Source organism: Simochromis diagramma, unplaced genomic scaffold (genome assembly GCF_900408965.1).
Source record: "Simochromis diagramma unplaced genomic scaffold, fSimDia1.1 OVJJ01000590.1, whole genome shotgun sequence".
Classification (NCBI taxonomy): Eukaryota; Metazoa; Chordata; class Actinopteri; order Cichliformes; family Cichlidae; genus Simochromis; species Simochromis diagramma.
The window spans coordinates 1,005,321-1,025,057 of record NW_024387057.1 but is presented as its reverse complement, the minus strand read 5'-3'; the positions used below and the strand labels follow the sequence as shown (position 1 = coordinate 1,025,057).

Sequence of the window (19,737 nt, the reverse complement as noted above, 5' to 3'; positions counted from 1 at the left end):
GTCCAGCTTAGAAACAGGATGTGGAATGTACCATCTTCATACAAACCACAGATGGATGCGGCTCAGGCACATAAAGTCACTGACTAAGTTTCTGGTTTGAGATATTTGGGGACTCACATGAATAAACCTGCACTTAACTCTTTCTACCTTGAACACTGCGGAAACTGTTATTAAACACAACACTTCTTAAATGTTGCTGTTTACAGTCATAAAAGTAGATGTAGTACGTGGCAGAGTAGCAATTCAGAATGTTTTTATTTTATTTTGTTTTCAGAAATGCTTCAAATAAAACCACCTTTTTCTAGCTCATTTTACATCACACATCATGCAGTTTAAAACATATAACAATAGTATTAAAAAGGTATTATTACAGTTTCTGTTAGGCAGTGTGATCTTTAAAAAATGATGAAAATTTATACATTTTTGTCTGATTGGCAAGCTTCATTTTTCATCATGGCAATGATCCCAAACACACAGTCAAAGCAGTAAGAACATACCTGGATGGAAAAACACACAGAATGAAACACTTTGTGTGCTATCCCTAAATCATTGCACCTTTTTCCCACTTTCAAAGCTAAATATAAAGAAATGAGAGTGGCTCAAGACTTTTGCACAGTACTGTACTCCTAGAAGGTTCACTCTAGACTTAAACATAAGTGCTTCTGAAATTAATAGTAAATTTAACTCACAAAAAGTAGCTGTCGACCTTGTGTAATGTTTGTTATGTATTAATTTAGCATTGTAAATTATTTATAGTTTCCTCCCACTTATGTCGGTTCATTGTTGGTTCAAAAGCATTTTGATGGAGGATGTCTACTTCAGTGTGTTTATAAAATAAATGTGATTTGTTTTAGCTTTCTTTTTTTAATATAACCCTTTTACTCAGTATAAGATGTGGTCTTTGTGCTGCATGTTCATTCACTTTTAATAGCGGTGACTCTGTTTGTTGTTGCTATTTGCTCATGTGGTAGTTTTATTGAAAGTGTTGGCTTTGGTTTTTTTATTATTTCAAGGTTATGATAACTCTGCTACGCCACTAAAAAGTATTTGCCATCTCAGTCTGTTTGTGCTGTGTTTAAAGTATATTTGTATGTATATAATAAATAGCTTCACAAATCAAGCTTCTTGGTTTGTCAAATGACTCCAAGAAAAAAGCATAACATTTTCTCTGCTGGCAGGAATACAAAGTTTATGTAGAAACCATATCAGATGTGAAAGAAAAATCCTGATGTGAAAAACTGGGGTTAAAGCCTGGTCAGCTTGGGGGAATAAAAACATACCTGGTTATGTTTGTAAGCACGTAGTCTGGGGTTTTTAAAAAAGGCTAAGGTTAGACGGTATGGCAAAATAAAAGAAAATTTGAAACCACCTGAAAGCTATTTATTCTATCATTTCTAAAACTGGCTCACGGGAACATTTTAACTCTTGAAAGCCCAATGATCCACTGGAGTCACTGGGTGAAAATTCCTATTTTAACACTAAGGCAACTAAGGAAGTACTTGCTTTACTTGTTGGGACATTTCTACACTGCTTCAGCCTCACACTTGTTGAATCTCAAGTTGCATACATTTTTTTTGTTACAGTCTGGCTGAGTAGCTGACTGTGTGAAGTATGAACAGTAGACCCGAGTGCAGACAGAACGTAGAACGTAATTGAGTCAACAAAAAAACGAGCCATTTAATATGGCTGATGGAAAAATACAAAGTAATGCATATGTCAAACAAAGACGAGAACAAACAATAACCTAAACTGGGGAAACTAAAAATAAAACATGAAAAACCCTAAACATGAAACTTGGCGTGGATACAAAGATACCTGACATGACATAGTCATGGCGCAAAAGACAACAGACGCCCTGACATTAAACAAAGGAGGACAGAGGACTTAAATACACAGAAAGATAAAGAGAGGATTGGGAACAGGTGGGCCCCCAGCTGGGACAAATCAGACCTAACGAGACAAGGGGAAGCAAAACAAGACACACTGCACACAGGAAAGTGCTCTAGCACTATATGAGTGCTTGTGTATTTATACACAAACACTCATATATATTCAAATAATTAAAAAAAAACGTTCATTTACCTGTTACTACCACACACCAAATCCGGTCGTTGGTACTTGCTGGCTTGTGTAGCCTCTAGGTAACAAAAGCTCAGCACTGGGCCCAGCATCCTGGAGCACTTCTGTTGTGTTTTGTTCGTGTTTTGGAGTTTTTACGTGTTTTGGAGTTTGTACGTGCTTCGGAGTTTGTATGTGTTTTGGAGTTTTTACGTGCTTTGTCTGTAGGGGCCACCGTAAATATACTTTTATTTATTCACTCCACATAAAATGTAATAAATAAATCATATAATACAAAAACCAACTGGTCACAGTTCAACTTTTAACTAAACCTGCAAACCACAACACAATTAAATATAAATTAAAATATGAAAACAAAAAGAAGATGCACATTCTCTGTCATATGGGCCTGCATGAATAAACTTTCTGAATCCTTTATCATCCGCAACTGAAAATAGTTGTGGATGATTACTATACCTTTCTAATGTGACGTTGTTGTCCATGGCTCTCTTTCTCTCTTTCGGACTTCCAGACCAGCAGGTTTAGGGAAGTCTTTATGTGGTCACACACTGACCCCACACACACACACACACACACTTACACAACGCACAGGCAACGTACTCTTTGTGTGTATGTAGACGTCATATGTTAATGAACCTATGTATATTCATGTAACCTCAATAAAAGAGCAGTGTTACAGGGGAGCGGATGAGAGCGACTGGGGTCAAGCGAAGGGACGGAGTTTGTCCAGTTCTCTCCCGTGCACGAGAAACATGAAGAACTTTGCCTACTCGTGTCTTGCTTTGCTGTGTAATTAAATTGTCCTTAACGTTCCAGCGAATAGGTTTATGCTACAAACCTATCAGCCGCTCCCCCCTATTCCCAGTGCAAAGCACAAGGCTCGCGTGCGGAGTGAAGCAGAAAAAAAGTGCAAGAGAGAGGGTGAGAGAAGGAAAAAAAAAAAACACAGCTCGCGATAAGGAGCCGGCTCGCGTCGTTCATGTCAAAGATCCGGCTCTAAGAGCCGTTTCGTTCGCGACCGACACATCACTGTGTTCCAGTTTGTATGCTGCTAATGTTACCACTGCTATTTTTGCTAATATGGTATTACCACCTTTGCAAACACTGCTACATCTGTGGCTGCTCGCAGTCACAGTTAGCCTGCTCTAGCATTAACATGTTGCTGTGGAGTCACTAGATGTAAACAGTTTTCCATACTGGCACTGATATTGTGTCAAAGGTTAATAAAGAGCAACAAATGAGTCCAAAAACAATAGAAGTCAAAACTTCCGAGGAGTGGATGGTTAGTACATGAACAAAATATCTCTTTCATTAATACGTGAGAAAGACTTTCCATCAGTGGTACTCAAACCATAAAATATGGTTTAATTTTCAGAGCTGGAAAGACGTGCACTCTTAAATCAGCCATAAAAAGAAACTTTATTGGCCGCAGTTCTTTTACTTTAAAAATGAAACCCCACAAGCCTCATGGTTCAACTAAAATTACAGAGGGAACACGGCACTGTACATTTCTGTGTTTCCCATTTCCACCACTAGCACTTATCTTCTCCATTGACCAGTTAATTTCAGGGGCAAACTAATCAGCAAATGCCGATGGAAATTTACATGATACATTAAAGAGAGCTCCAGCACTGATGGTGGAATTTTTCGGGCTGATTTTTTATTCATGATATGGACTCTTTTAGATGCTGGACAGCCTCACATTTGGAGGGGATTGCTGCCGCTGCTGCAGGGAGTCCAATAAAAGTAATTCATTTGACATTTACAAAAAGCAGCGCGCGTGTCAAAAGGCATCCATCATGGTAATACTCGCAGAACACTTAACAGACCTCAAAACAGCTCCGCTTGGGTTAATGGTGCCAAATCAATATGGCTGATTCAGTCCTTTCCATAAACAGAGTTTGTTTTTATTAACCCTGAGCAGTGCTGGAGGAAAGGTTGAATCATAAAGAACATGATCTAATATTTGTGTGTGTTTTCATGGTGCTCACTGGACAGGACAGGAGAACATGGTGTACCATGTGTGTATAACCAGAGAGGCCACACAGCCAAGGTGCAGGGACACAATACAACAACTGTTAGGAAATAAATGCATCCCGTATTTCAGATTGACCTGGGGTAAAGCTAAATTGTTATTTTCCTCTGTGCTAATCTAGCTTCTCTCTCATACTATATTTAAGTAAAAAATAAAATATATACAGCATGTATAATATGTCTGCCTATGAACAAACTGAAGAAATGGGAAAAATTCTGTTCAGTCCATTATTTCAATATTTCATCTCAGAATCTCAGTTCTTTTCTCCTGCTTTTTGTGTAACTGGGAAAATAATCTCTCTGTGAGGCCCATTTAATAGCTGTTCTAGCTTTTCTATCATATCGCCTAAGTTTGTTGTCAGTTAGCCCGAAAGACCCACAAAATCTTTGTCCATCACCTCGTTGTCCATCACTTGAAGGTGGTTGGATGCTACTGGATATTTCAGGACACGGTTGCTTAGGTAATCCTTCAATGTCTTTTACTACCAGGTCTTTATCCTACACTCATTGGCAATCGCTTCACTCACTCATCTGGAAGTTATAGGAATACAGTGGCTTGCAAAAGTATTCGCTAAAGACTGGCAGCTGTAATTGCAGCAAAAGGTGGTTGTACAAAGTATTGACACAGGGGGCTGAATAATTACGCACACCCCACTTTCCAGTTATTTATTTGTAAAAAATGTTTGGAATCATGTATGATTTTCGTTCCACTTCTCAAGTGTACACCACTTTGGGGCCGAATACTTTTGCAAGCCACTGTATTTGACCTGCCCGGTCACCATGCCACCATTTTTCTTTGTAGTTTCTGGTGTTCATATCATTATGAATCCCTCCTAGTATGGCTGTAGCTTTGATTTGTTGGTCAAACATCACTTTGAAGCTGATGGACAGTCACTTGTAGACATTACGAGTTCAGTTGCCTAGAGGAGGCTCTTAAGCTTCACTGGAAGCAACGTGGAAACCAGAAACCACAGAACGTGAATAAGATTCTGCAAGTAAGGAAGAAATAAGTGTTGGTAATGGGAAATGGGTGAGAGCCAAGATAAACTTCTCAACTTCCAGGTGAGCGACTGGAGAGTCTGGAATGTGTGACCAGATGTCAATTTGTCAGCAAATTGGTATTTACAACAAGGTCATATATCAGAGCCATTCTTCACTGTAATTGGTAGTGAAGTGAATTACTGTCAGTGCGCCCCAGGGCAGCTGTGGCTATAATGTAGCTTGCCATCGCCAGTGTGTGAATGTGTGGGTGAATGACTGAATGTAGTGTGAAGCGCTTTGGGGTCCTTAGGGACTAGAAAAGCGCTATACAAATGCAGGCCATTTACCATTTACCATTTTTACTTCAGTCGCTCACATGGAAATTGATTGTAATTTATCTCAGTTCTTCAACATTAGCGGTTAATTTTCCCATAGTTGCTCGATGCTGTGAATGTCATTCAGTTTCTGTGCAACCCGGTCACCATGTCACTTCTAGTTTGGACACAACTTAAGGTCAAGATGTTCAGGTCCATAAAACCACAGAAAATAAATAACCAGGGATAAATGGACAAAACAACACTGAGAACAGGAATACCAGAGGGTAAAGATGCACAGCTGTGCCAAGTCTTGCCAGAAGAGGAAGTAAAACTAAAACATGGAAACAACTAAAACAACATAATGTAGAAAGATAAGTGAATCAATAGAGGAAGAAATATGGGAGAGCAGGGGGATTACTGTTACTATAAATACAAGAACCAAGCACCAGAAAATAAAAAAAACCAAACTCATCCCTAGAAAATTGTAAAAAAGAAACCAGAGACTACCGGTACTTGCTAACAAAGTAAAAACAGGAAAATACCCAAGAGATGACCACTTAATACTGAGACAGACTACAGTGCACAAAAGGAGCCCCAGAGATACATAAATAAAAAAAACTTATGAACAGCAACTAGAAATCAAGTATAACAAAAGATAAAAATCAAAACCCCAAGCCACCAACAAAAAACAGACATAAAACTAAGAACATAGAATCACAGTGAAATCAAACAGAGGGGAGAGGATGTGGAGGAGGGAAGAATACTGAATGCTAAATACAAATGAACCACTACCAGAGAGCACAGAAAGACAAAGGGAAATGCTTTAACAACTAAATAAACTCCATAAACACAAAAAGTCAGCAGAACTAAAATACAAGGACTAAAGGGTACAAATCCATCCATCCATCCATTCGCTTCCGCTTATCCTTTTCAGGGTCGCGGGGGGCGCCGGAGCCTATCCCACCTGTCATAGGGCGAGAGGCGGGGTACACCCTGGACAGGTCGCCAGTCTGTCGCAGGGCCTAAAGGGTACAAATACTAAATACAAATACATTTAAAGTAATAAATGAAACCAAAACCACACAGAAGCATAATGAAACCAGAAAACAGCTAATAATAAACACTATTTCAAGACATGCGTTGTATGTGTAGTCCACAGTTGATTTTAAACAGTGATGGAAGTTATTCTTCATTAACTATAAATAAAGTTTACGACTCAGTGAGTTTGTGCCAGTGCTGAAAAAAGGAAAAAATAAATGGTTCCAAAAACAGTTTACTAAAGAAAACTGTAGCTGGAGCAGAGTCTTTCTCATGGCTCTGTATGTCATTATCTAAATCAACAGCTTGTTCAGTTGTCATGACAATCATCATAATTTTTCTCTATGCTGTTTGAAGACTTGTCATCGGAGCCCACCATGTCTAAATCAGGGATGTCACACTCATGGTACATTGAGGTCCACACACAGCGCACTTTGATCTGGAGTGGGATGAATGAAACTGCACTTTCTGTCAGTGTAAAGATGTTTAGACAGTGAAAAACAGAAACTGGTTTTCAGCTCTGTCATTTAATTACTTATTACTTAACTACTTTGGTGTAGCATAACTGGCTTTAGTCTATAAAACTTGATGATGTTAAAAGTCCAAAGATTTATGGCCTCTTTTTCCAAAGCTGTCCAGCAGGTTGAAGTCTTTGCTGGCCCTCATTTTTGACCCACCGGTCTAGATCTGTAAGGTTTGATCAATATTTGTTGGTTGTACCAACATCCAAAACTGTAGTTTTGAGGTTGTGGGCCCCAAATCATGGCACTTGTTTCTGTTGGACGTAAGACTCATTGAAGCTGTTCATGTTTCTAAAATAAAGAAAGAGGCTTGCCTTTATTTAGTTTTATCTGTTTATGCTATTTTAATTGTTGCATCTTATTCTGTATTGTGAAACACTTTGTGAATGTCGTTATTGAGAAGCGCTATTTAAATAAAACCTTACTCACTAACAGCGGAAACGTTTGCTTTTTTTAGTTGTTGTTTTTTTCCTCTCTCTCAGCTGCCATTTCCGAGTTCACTCTGAATTTGCATGATGTAAATATGGGGAAGTGATTGTAGGATGGTTGGCGGCTTCAGTTTAGTGTAGTGTAAAATGAGGAACATAGTGCATCGTGGTGCTCTGATAAACGTGATGAAACGTGCTCTTCCTTCTTCGACGCAGTTAGTTTCAGTTAGCAACACGTTTCTGAAGTAGAAAACAAACATTAAAATTCTGCATCTTAAATAAATGCAAACCTGTCTTCATCCTTTGTGCTTTATAAAACGGGATCTTAAATTAAAGTTTGCATGTGCTTCCTCAGTATGAAAAACCTCTGTGGCGATGACAGTTATCTTATTTCGAGTCGTCTCTTGTCGCTCATGGGTAGAGGAAACTGAAGTTCCACACTCTTAACCACAGAGCACCATTTGACGGTAAGGAGCTCTGCAGTTCTCAAGATAACACATGCATCTGCTCATGTCTGCATGCAGAAGCATGTTCTGTGTATGTACACCGTGTGCATACATGTGTGAACCGTTGCATCTGTGTGCGGCATGTAGGAGCAGAGACGTGTTGCCTGCGTTTACTTTGCAAACATGGACTGTCACAAAAGCTCACCGTGCCACCCGTCTGACTTCCTGTCGTGTTCAATGAGAGCAAGTTAAAAAACCACAGACAGGTCACGTGAGGCAGCGAGTCTGCCTCCCTCAGACAGTCTTTGTTCACTTTGTGTGACTGCAATCATCAGCTTGGGTCAGTTATTTAGCAAGCGGGGGAGGGGTTTTTTGTGTTTCCCTTCGTAATGATGGTGAAGAAATCGTTGCTGTAGAAAAAAACACAGGAACTAAAAAAGAGGAAGAGGAAGAAGAGGAGGAAAGTGCACGCAGGGGCGATGGACATGACTAATGAGAACTGCAGTCCGGCCGTAAGCACAAACGGTGGTGAGTTTCTTGTAGATCTTTTACTTTTTTATAAAACAGTAATTTTTATTTTAGCTTGCACTCTGGCCCCTTTGAGTGACGCTGAAGACAGACTGATAACGACAATGATAAACAGTCTCACTTGATGATGCAGATGTGCTTTAATGTGTTACAATCAGTATATAATTTGCAAGCATAGTATAATAGTCCTCTTACAGATGTTGGGTAACACTGGGTGTTGAAACTGAGGGCTTCAGGTGCAGTTTTAAGAGTAAAGTAGTGAGCAGATGTCTGACTATTATCGCATTTCTGTGTCTGTGTCATTCAGCTTATCCGGTGCGGTGCATTGAGGAAGTACTTCTCCCTTTCTTCACAGATGAGAGCCTGCAGGCCACCATGAAGCCACAACACCCCCCTGCCTCAGACAGTAGCCCCCCTGCTCTTCAGGAACTTAGGCTGGTCCTCCTTGGCCGGAAAGGAACCGGGAAGAGCGCCGCAGGCAACACGATACTGGGAGGAGTGGGGGGATTTGAAAGCGGGAAGCCCACAGAGGAGTGTGTGAAAAGGCGAGCTGATGTGGTGGGGCGAAAACTCACAGTGGTGGACACACCTGGGTGGGAGTGGTACTACCCGCTTAATAGCACTCCAAACTGGGTGAGGAGAGAAACTTTGAGAAGCGTGTCGCTTTGTCCTCCCGGGCCTCACGCTGTGCTGCTGGCCGTGCGGGCCTGTGCTTCTGTGACAGATGACTACATCATAGAGATTGAGGAACACCTGGAGCCGCTGGGGAAACACGTGTGGGAGCACACTATGGTGCTGTTCACCAGAGGAGACGAACTGGGCATGGGCACCATGGAGCAACGAATCTTGTCAAGCGGCCCGTCGCTCCACAGACTCCTGCAGAAGTGTGGAAACAGATACCATGTTGTGAATAACCGGAGCAAAGGAGATGGGACACAGGTTAAAGAGCTGATAAGGAAGCTGGAGGAGATGGTAGATAAGAAGAGGGATGGAAGCAACCATTTAGAGATGGATACCGTCGTGTTGGGGCTGGAGGCCGATGGGAAGAGGAGAGCCAGGGAGAGGAGAAAGAAACAGCGACAGATGGAGGCGCAGATGCAGAGAGGGACCATCAAAGCCACTCTCATTAGTAAGTCTGTTTATTTTTATAACACTTCCCAAGTTTTCTTAAGTTCATGAAATCATTTCATATGATTAGAAGGCCCAGAAAAAAGGTTGATCGAGACCAGAACAAAGTTAATATCAGTCGTCACTGCATCACAAAGATGGAGGAATTATAAATGATGATATTCAACAAGCATCAGGTGCAAACACAAAGTTTAGTTTGTGCCAAAATTATCTTGAGATCCACACTGTCTGCACCAGCCACTTTATTAGGTACACCTTGCTAGCACCATGTTTGACCCCCACCTTGAATGGACCTAATGTGTTTGTAGGAAGAGCTTCAGTCAGGATTTAGAGTTTATCTTTACACAGAAACAGCACTGATAAGTGACTTCTCATCACTTTAAAGGTTTTGCATTAGTTTCATTAGTTAGTGCTAGTATTAGGTTCGTTTTACTTTTTGCCTTCAGCACGGCCTTAATTCTTTGTGACACAGATTTAACACGGTACTCGAAAAATTCTCAGGGATTTTGGTTCATATTGACATGATAAGCTCACACAGTTGCTGCTCATCTGCGATATTAACCTCATGTTCCACCACATCCCAAAGGTGCCCTATTAAATTGAGATCTGGTGACTGGGAGGTCATTTAAATACAGTGGACCCATCGTCATGTTCAAGAAACCAGTAACAATTGTTTGTTATCCTGCTAGAAGTAGCCATCACTGTCGTCACAGAGCGTATCCATCTTTACAGCTTGAAGTGAAAAAGTGATTGTCAAATGTTTTTTCAATGTGTTCAGTTCAGACATAGACATTGTGCTTAATTTTGGCACAAATAAAACGTCACAGACCAGAAATACAACTCTAAATAGCAGTGCTGATTTGTGTTTAGGTAGGTTGTATTTGCTAGGATGAAGCTCAGAAGCTGACAGAGACTGAAGTCACTAAAGTAATGTGATTATTAGATTTAAAGTGAAAAGAAACACAAGTGTGGCTCTATTTTTTCTAGTGTGTAAGTAGTGGTAACACTACTAACTATAACCAAAATCACAGGGAGTCACACAGATCTCCGCAGGCTTACAGAGCCTGTTTTTGTCTTACTATAGGATCTTACAATTACAGTTTTTATTGTAAGGCTGAGTTTTACCTGATTTTCCTCTTGAAAGCTCTGATGAACGTCTCTCTTGTTACCTGCACAGCAGGGAAAGTCAGTCCCAAGTTGTAAAGAAATAAAGCCTGTACAAACACATAGAGTACTCAGGTAAATGTAGCTTTGTTTACTGTACAAAAAATAGAGATTTCATTCATTCAAGTGTTTCAGAAACATCTTCATTTACACACAGACAAAGAAGACAGAGTTTTATATTGCAACATTCTGATTATTGTCTTTTGATTGGCCAACATTTATGTATAGTTAGTGTTATATCCCCACCTCTTGCTTTGGGATGCTGTAGTTAGTGCTTGAGATCCATGGAGATGGAGATATTTTTCAATATGACTTTTAAATTATTTTAAGGTGGGAAAAAAATACCCGTTTACGTGTGAATGTAGCCTGAGCGATTATTCTGGGCAATTTTTTTTACAAAAAAATTAAAAATTAAATGAAAAACATGAAATATTTGGAGATTGCAGCTGGGTTATGGCATTAAAATAGTTCTCTTTTACTGAAAATGTCCCCTTTTTTTCCTGTCAGGCGATGGGCCACAGGGTTCTGAGCTGGATGCCCACCAGTCTTTCTCCAAATCCCCTCGACGTCTTCCTGAGATCAGACTGGTTCTACTGGGCGAGCGTGAAACTGGAAAAAGTTCTGCTGGGAACACCATCCTTGGAAAACCAGGGTTCTTCCAGTCGGGAGCCGTAACAGAAGAGTGCATTCGTCAACAAGCGGAGGTGGCCATGCGGCTGGTGACTGTGGTGGACACGCCGGGCTGGGAGGCGGGTGTGGCAGGTGCAACTCCAGAGAGAGTGAAGAGAGAGATTGTCTGCAGCGTATCTTTGTGCCCTCCGGGTCCTCATGCACTCCTGCTGACTCTGAGGGTGGACACACTGGTGAAAGCGGGACATGTGAGAGAACATCTGGAACTTCTGGGAGAAGGTGTATGGAGACACACAATCTTGCTGTTCACCCATGGAGATCAGCTCAGAGAGGGAGTGGATATTGAGCAGCACATCCAGAGTGGAGGCAGGGACCTGCAGTTGCTTCTGGAGAAGTGCAGGCGGCGATACCACGTCATCAGCAGTGTAGATGGTGGAGGAAGAGGAGGTAGAGGTTCCAGTAAGGTGACAGAGCTGCTAGAGAAAGTGGAAAAGATGGCAACAATGAACAGATGCGAGGCTTTCTCCGGTCTGGTTCAAGAAGTCAGGGATTTGAGCCAACAAAGAAACGAAAAGTTCAACCAGCGTCTGAAGGAGATTGGAGATAAGATGCTTCGTCAGGAGGCAGAGCTGAAGAACATGAGGGACAGGGAGATGAAGAGCATCAGATGGTTCTTTGATAGAAGGAAGAAGGTGAAATCTCCAGGAAAAGCTGACATTCAAAAGGAAGAAGCGGAGGATGAAGACATGAGGGTCGGCGAGAGGAAGAACGATTTCGGTGAGCTGGAGGAGAGGATGCAATGGCTGACAGAGGACAGAGAGAAAGAAATTCAGGATCTGAGCCTGGAAAAGGAGAGAATCCGCATAGCACTGAGCCAATCTCAACAAGAAAGGGAAAAACTGCTTTACAAACTGGAGATAAAAGAGAGAGAGATTGAGGAACTGCAGGAAAGAACCGAGGAGCAGCAAATTAAGCTTCTTGACCTTGAGCGTGTCAGCGTAGAAAAGGAACATGAGACGAAACAAAGGGAGGATGCTTTTAGAGCAAAGACACAAGAATGGATGAAAGAATATGAGAAACTGAGGCAGACCATAGAGCTCCTCAACAAAGAGATATCTGACTGGACTGAAAAACACGAGTCTTTAATAGCAGAAATCAGCCGGACTAAAACCCACTATGAGAACACTCTAAAGAGAACAGTTCAAGAAAAAAACAGGGAGACGGCAGAGATGGAACAAAAACTAAGGAGTGAGATGGAAGTAAAGCTGCTCGAAAAAGACAAACTGATGGAAGAACTGAGGAAGAAAGCCTCGGAGGAAAAACAGGTAACTCTCAATAACGTAAAACAACATGAGACAGATATGGAGAGGAAATTGGAAGAAATCAAATCACAGCATAAGAAAGAGATGGAGGTAAAAATACAGGAGAAGGAAGCAGAGATAAAAGGCATAAGGAAGCAGCATGAGGAAGAGATGGCCACAAGCATTAATGAAATAGAAAAAATGATGGAGACAGCAAAAGTTCAACAACGGCAAGAATATGAAAAGAAGCTGAAAGAAAAAGCTGATGACTTGGAAAGGATGGCACAAGAGCACGGTGATGAAATAAAGAACATACAGCAAGAAAAACAAAGGCAGGCTGCAGAGCTGAAAGAGCTGTTTGCTAAAGAAAAGAAGGAATGTGTGGAGGCCAAAGAGAAAGCAATAGCAGATATAGAAGAAAAGTGCCGTGCACAAATGGAAGAAAAGATGCTGGAAAATGACAAAGACAAAGAGATGATTCATCAAAACCACAAAAGAGAACTGGAACAAAAGATGGGGGAGAAAGAAAAGGAGATAGAGGCCTTAAAACATCAGCATCAAGAGATGACGCTAAAAATCAGTGAGATGGTAAATCTGATCGAGACGAGAAGTGCCCAACACCAGGAGGAAGTTTATAAAAATGTGAAACAAAAGGAGGAGGATGTGGAGAGGATCCAGCAACAGTATACTGAAAAACTAAGGGGCGTAGAGCAAGAAAGGCAAAAGGAGACCGAAGAGCTGAAACAACAGTTCACAAAAGAAATAGATAAACAACTGCAGGAAAGACAGAGACAGATAAGAGACTTGGAAGAAACATATGCTGCCCAAGTTGAAGAGATAAAGCTAAAGCATGCAAAAGAAAAGCAAATACTGAATCAGAACCATGAAAAGTATGTTCTGGAAAAACTGCAAGAGAGAGATCGGCTAACAGAGGAGTTAAAGTGTCAGCTTAAAAACGAAATCGAAGAAAGTGAAAAGGACAAAGAGCGATACAAGAGAGAGATGGAGCAAACGCTGGAGGAGAAGGAAAAAGAGATCAAGGAGTTTAAAGCGTTTGTGGAAGAAATGAAAGAAAAAATGCAACAACAGCAGGAGAAAGAAAGGGATCGCTTAAAAAACATGCAAGAGACTGAGCAACAGCTGCAAGAAAAGGAAAAGGAAACAGAGGAGATGAAATCCAAACTCGTGGAAATGAAGGAGAAGCTTCGACAGATGGAGGAGAAAGAAAATGATTATTTGAACTACAAAAAAGCTTTGGAGCAAAAGCTGGAGGAACAAGAGGCAGAATTAGAAAGGTTGAAAGAACGTTTAAAGGATCTCGAGCAACGGTTGCAGCAGACAGAAGAGGAAAGAGAAAGAGACAAGTTAAATCACGATAAACAGATGGAGCAATCTGCGGAAGAAAACAGCCGAGTGATAGAAAAGTTAAAACAGCACATTAAAGATATTGATGAGATCCTGCAAAGAAAGGAAGAAGAAAGAGGGGAAATCATTCTCAGCCAAAAGAAAGAGGCAGAGCAACGGCTGCAAGACAAAGAACGAGAGATGGAGGAGATGAAACGGCAGCTTTTAAGTGACATGGAGAGAAAACTGAAAGAGAAGGAGGCTGACATTGAAGGCGCCAAACAGCTGGCCGACTCCAGGGAGACACGATGGAAGGAAGAGCAGATGGTGAAGGATGAGAAAGCGGCGAACGAGGTGAACAAGCTGATAGAGATCATCGACAAGAAGACAAAGGAACTGACACAAGCCCAAAGTCTTCTTGCACAGAGAGACGGCGAGATTGATGAGGCAAAACAGACATGTGCGAGCTCCTTAAGAGAAATAGAAGAGCTGAAACAAAGCAACGACCGCAAAACATCCGCTATCGACGAGATACAGCAGCGGCAAAAAGACCAAGAGAGGGAAAAGGATGCGGAAATGACGGAAAAACTGCAGGAGAAAGAGAAAGAGCTTGACCGCCTCAGGCAAAGAGACAGGGAAAATGAGAAGGAGACCGTCCAGCTGAGGCTAACAATCGAGCAGACAAAGTCAGAGCTGAAGGAGCTCACTGAGAAAATGGAAAAGGAGATGACGGCCATGATTCGGGAATACGAAAAGGAGATCAAGATGAAAGATGAGGATATTGAGTCAATCACACAGGAAAAGGACAGCATCATAAGTCAGCTAGAGGAAGAAACGCTTAAGAGCATTCAGGTCATCACAGAGAAATACAAGTTAAGTCAGAAGAGAGTTGAGGAGCTGCAGGAGCAAAATGAGATGATGAGAAAAGAGACTGACAACCTCAGAGCTAAGTGTGAGGAAGTGAAGAAGGAGAGTGACGAAGAGGTCAGGAAATATCTCAGAGGATACGAGGAAATCCAAATCACGCTAAGAGAGAAAGATCTGGAGCTGGGGCCTTTAAAAGACACCAGTGCCCAACTAAAAGTGGAGCTAGAAATGGTGAAGGAGAGAGAAGATGAGACTAAGGCGCAGATGAATGAGCTGAGAGAGCATTTTGAGAAGCAGATGATGGACAAACAAAGCGAACAGAGAACGAGGGATGAGGAGCTCGAAGAGAAATTCCTAAGAAGGGAGAAAGAGGTGAGTGAAAGGGAGCAAGTTCTGCTACGAAGCGAAGAAGGGCTGAGCAAAAGACGTCGCGACATCGACGCACAACAGGAGGAGCTTGGCGAAAAACAGGCAAAGTTGGAAAGTAAAGAACAAGAACTTAGAGAACTGGAAATCAGTCTGCAAATAAAAGAACAAAAGAAACGAGAGGAGAAGGATAAATACGAGCAAGAAGTGCAGCAGAAGGCGCAGAATGTTGAGAAAATGGAGAGGGAGCTGGAAAGCTTACTGAATGTCCTGGAGGGCAGACAGAAGGAGCTAAGCTCTCACGGTCACGATCTACAGAAGAAGGTCAGAGGACTGAAAGACCAAGGGAAAGAGCTGAAAGACAGGGAGTACTACTTGAAGAACGAAGAACAGGAGTTGCTCAATTGGAAGTCGGAGCTGCAGATGCAGAACGAGCACGTGAACTACACAACACAGCAGTTGAATGAGATGGGCAGGGAAATGACTCTGCTGAAGGAAGAGCTTCGCAAGAAGGAGAGGAATCTAAAGGAGTCGCTGAAAAAACTGAGCACGTGGGAGCAGAACCTCAAAGAGCGAGAGGAAGAGTTGAACCGGAGACAGCACAGCGTTTTGGAGAACGGACAACACGGGACTGATGATAAGAGATCGGAAGACAGCTCGCCTTTAGAGTGCCGAGAGGTCAGCGAGAGGAGGGAAAGAGGAAGAGGAAAAGATTCAGATAATGAAGATCAGAGGATGAAAACAACTTTGTCAGCTGCAGAGAGCAATAACTGTCATCTTGAAACACTAAAAGTCGAAACGCTGACGGAGACAAAGAAGACAAAAGTGAGACAAGAAGCGGTTGAAAGTGCTAAGGTGATCGGCGAGTTGAAGCTCCTGTCTCGACCTCGCACAAGAGCAAACAACAAAGGCTCTCCCGGGTCAGATTTGAGGGTGATGGTTTTGGGAGAGACCTGGTCTTCCTGCTCCCCTGCTGGTGTCACCATCTTGGGTGGAGAAGCGCCCAAATTCAGCGGCTCTAGTTTCAGGTCGTGGAAAGGCCAAATAGCCGGAAGGCGCCTCGCCGTCGCAGAGCCGCTCGGCCTGAGGTGGCGAGACGGACCCGACGAGGCAAACGCCTCTCAGCTGAAAGGCATTCTCGACAGCATCTCCTGGTGTCACCCGGGTCCCCACGTCGTCCTGCTGCTCATGCCGGCCTTCCTGACCTGCACGCAGAAGTACAGACGAGCCGTGGAGGAGCACATGAGCCTGCTCGGACAGGAGATCTGGCAGCGCGCCCTGGTGCTGTTCACATGGGGGGAGATTTTAGGGGAGAGCGCAGAGCAGCACATCCTCAGGAACGGAGAACTGATGGGGCTCGTAGAGCGCTGCGGGGGCAGGTACCATATGCTGACCAGCAAAAAGAATAACGCCGCGATTGAAGGCTTATTCGACAAGATGGATGACGTTGTTACCCTGACCAGCAGAGAGCAGTTTCCGGTGTAAAACTTTTACAGAACTGATTGAATTCATCATGCAAAAAATAAAAATGTTAAAATGTATATTTCCTCCTAATATGTAAAAATATTTGAATAAATGTGAGTAAAGGAAGAATAAGCTCTCACATCCGGATTTTTGCTACAGATAATCTGTAATCAGTCTGATTAGTTTTACCTTTTCAAGCCTCGAGTTTAGAGTGTTTGATCGAGCTGCTGCATTTATAACACAGTCTCATGGGTGTCAGGCCACACAATGAACTGATTCATGTGGGACAATAACTGTAGTTTGAAAAAGCAAGTATCATTTAACCGCTAGATCCAAACAGGTCTGCTGCATTTATACTTTGGTATTTGTTTATCTCCAGGTTTAGAATGATTCGGGTTAAAATAGAGCTCATGCCTCTAAGTTTAAAAATCTTTTCTCTGTGTCGCCTGGGTTAGATTTAACATAAGATAAGTGCGATGTGAAAAAATATGTGACACATAGAAAAAAACACATCCCACTGAAACACATTTAGTCCAAAGCTGTGCTGACTGTCACAAAAAAGGCAGTTTGTGTGTGCGCACATGAACAAGCACCACATTCTGTGACTAACTCAGGATTAGCCATGAGACTGAGCTGACATTTAGAGCCACAACTACAAACTGACTGTGTGTGTAGGAGGTTACATGATTGGTAGTTTGTCTTTTACCAGGATTACTCAGAAAGTTATAGATGGATGTGGACGGAAATATTTTCGGAGATAGGTCTTAGCTTAGGAATTTTTTTAATGTATTCTTTCTCACTGTGATATAAGGCAAAACTGAACATTTGACATCACAGCTTCACAAATACCTATCAATGTGACACAAGGACGCTTGGGAATATCTTTATTTTCTTAAGAAGACTGTGAAATTCATCACCCTTTATATCCTTCTGGATCCAGGGATTCAGTCTGAGCGTGGCGTCAGGGGAATTTTGAGCCTCGGTGAAAGTGTGTGGTCTACTGTTTTTATGAGGTCACGCTAGCGATAAAGAACAAAGTGTTTTAAAAGCTTGTCATTTATTGGATAAACGTGAAATCTTAATCTAAAACCTTTATGGCTGTTAAAAAATTGTAAGAGTAAAATGTACGACGACACGACACCGGTGTGTTTGAAACATGTGGGATGCTGCCTGCAGGTCAGCTAAAGTTCATCTATATGTGTTTCATCATGTTAAACTTATACATCATGCTATTTAGATCTCTTAATAAAGCTATATATATCTTTATCTTCCTATATATCTGTATTGATATCTATATATATATATACATAGATAGTGATATATAGACACAGTATATATCTCCTATCCGGCGTGCACCCTGCCTCTCGCCCTGTGACAGCTGGGTTAGGCTCCAGCCCAACCGTGACCCTGAATTGGATAAGCAAAAGAAGATGGATGGTTGGATGGATAAATACATATACATATAAAATTATCCAACATGGTCTCACACGTACACATGTATATTTACATATTTCTATATATAAAATAATGGAACATGATTTTTCAGATGAACCTTGGCTGACCTGCAGGCAGCATTTAAGTCACTTTCATACTTCATCCACAAGGTGGAGACCTTGTGTCAGTGTAGAGATTACCAAAGTAATCAGTGTTGAAAGTCACAGATTATAAGGAGTTGATGGTGAAAGTATAGTGAAGCTACTCAAATATATATATATATATATAAATATATATATATATATATATTCGTTTTTTACCGTGTTTTACAATTTTCTGTGTAAATGGCTACTTTTAAAAGGAAAGAGTACACAAAGCCTGAGTAGCAGGCCCGTGCTCCGTCTTGCCTGGAGGCATTTCAGGAGAACCAAACCGTCTCGCAATTATAACCCCAGGGAGCCTCCCACATGCTGAGAGGACTCCTGCTTTGACAAGTAAATTATGACTCTTGATGAGAGAAGTACGGCTTTCTCAGAATGCAATTTTTGACAGCCAGAAAAATGCGGGTGGATACATACAACAACTTCCATCATCCGCCGAGCCAGATGCAGCATCCAAAAACACTTGTGTGCAATCATCAGGCTAATAATTATGTAGTGTGAGTGCTGGTCTGTAGCTAACATGGCAGCAATGTTTTTATAATCTGTCCATTCAATGCGAGCTGCCTTTAGAGGCGAGATGAGAGGGTGTTGTGTCAAGATGGAGCGCTGCTCTTTTGATCATCTCCGCAGGGTAGGCCTGCTTTCAAAGCGTCTGGGGGGAAATTAGGAAGAAAAAAGTTGTCAAATTAAAGTTGATGGAGACATAATTTTCATACATTTAGCATAATGTCTTAAAGATATGAGGCAGCCAACACAAACCCAGCTATAATATCCCATAAGCATTGCTCTTTTTCATTTGTAAATCCTTTAGATTTATCATTACATATATTATTTATAATATCACAACACTTGATTTATTGATTATAAGTTTGCATTGATTGGAGTGCATTTCTGAAAAAATGATAATAGCCATAAAGATAGATAGATAGATAGATAGATAGATAGATAGATAGATAGATAGATAGATAGATAGATAGTAGATTCAGCATTTAGTGCTTTACCACATATGTCTTAGAGACACTTCTACCAGAATACAATAGAAATTCGGTCTTTTAACCCAAAACCGGAACCCCATGTTTGTGCGTGTGTAACATAAATATTATAGCAAACAAATAATAGTCCTGTAAATTTGCACTCGATCTTTGAACGATTTCACAAACTGACATAAGACTTTGTTGTCCTACAGACTAAAAACTGCTGTGATTATACATTGAGCGGCCACTTTATTAAGTACACCTTGTTACTACCATGTTCAACCACCTTTTGCCTTCATAACTACTTTAATTCTTCATGACACAGTTTCAACAAGATGCTGGAAACATCCCTTCAAGATTTTGGTCCATATTGACATGAAAAAATCATACAGTTGCAGATTTGTTGGCTGCTTATCCATGATGCGAATCTCCCGTTTCACCACACCCAAAAGCTACTCCATTAGATTCAGCTCTGAAGACTGTAGAGGTCATTTGAGTACAGTGAACTCACTGTCAGGTTTAAGAAACCAGC

At 41.5% G+C, this 19,737-nt stretch overlaps 1 protein-coding gene across 2 annotated transcripts; it reads left to right on the top strand.

Annotated features, from left to right (window-relative positions):
- Window positions 1-7,490: 7,490 nt before the first annotated feature.
- On the top strand, window positions 7,491-17,896 carry LOC120741897 (trichohyalin-like). Of its 2 annotated transcripts, none has more exons than XM_040045001.1 (3): window positions 7,491-8,372; window positions 8,728-9,501; window positions 11,172-17,896. In XM_040045001.1, the coding sequence occupies exons 1-3, from the start codon at window positions 8,324-8,326 to the stop codon at window positions 16,655-16,657; spliced, it is 6,309 nt and encodes a 2,102-aa protein (XP_039900935.1). In that variant the 5' UTR covers window positions 7,491-8,323; the 3' UTR covers window positions 16,658-17,896. The 2 variants fall into 2 exon arrangements, with proteins under 2 accessions (XP_039900935.1, XP_039900934.1); XM_040045000.1 differs by having other exon boundaries at window positions 8,680-9,501.
- The last annotated feature ends 1,841 nt before the right edge of the window (window positions 17,897-19,737 follow it).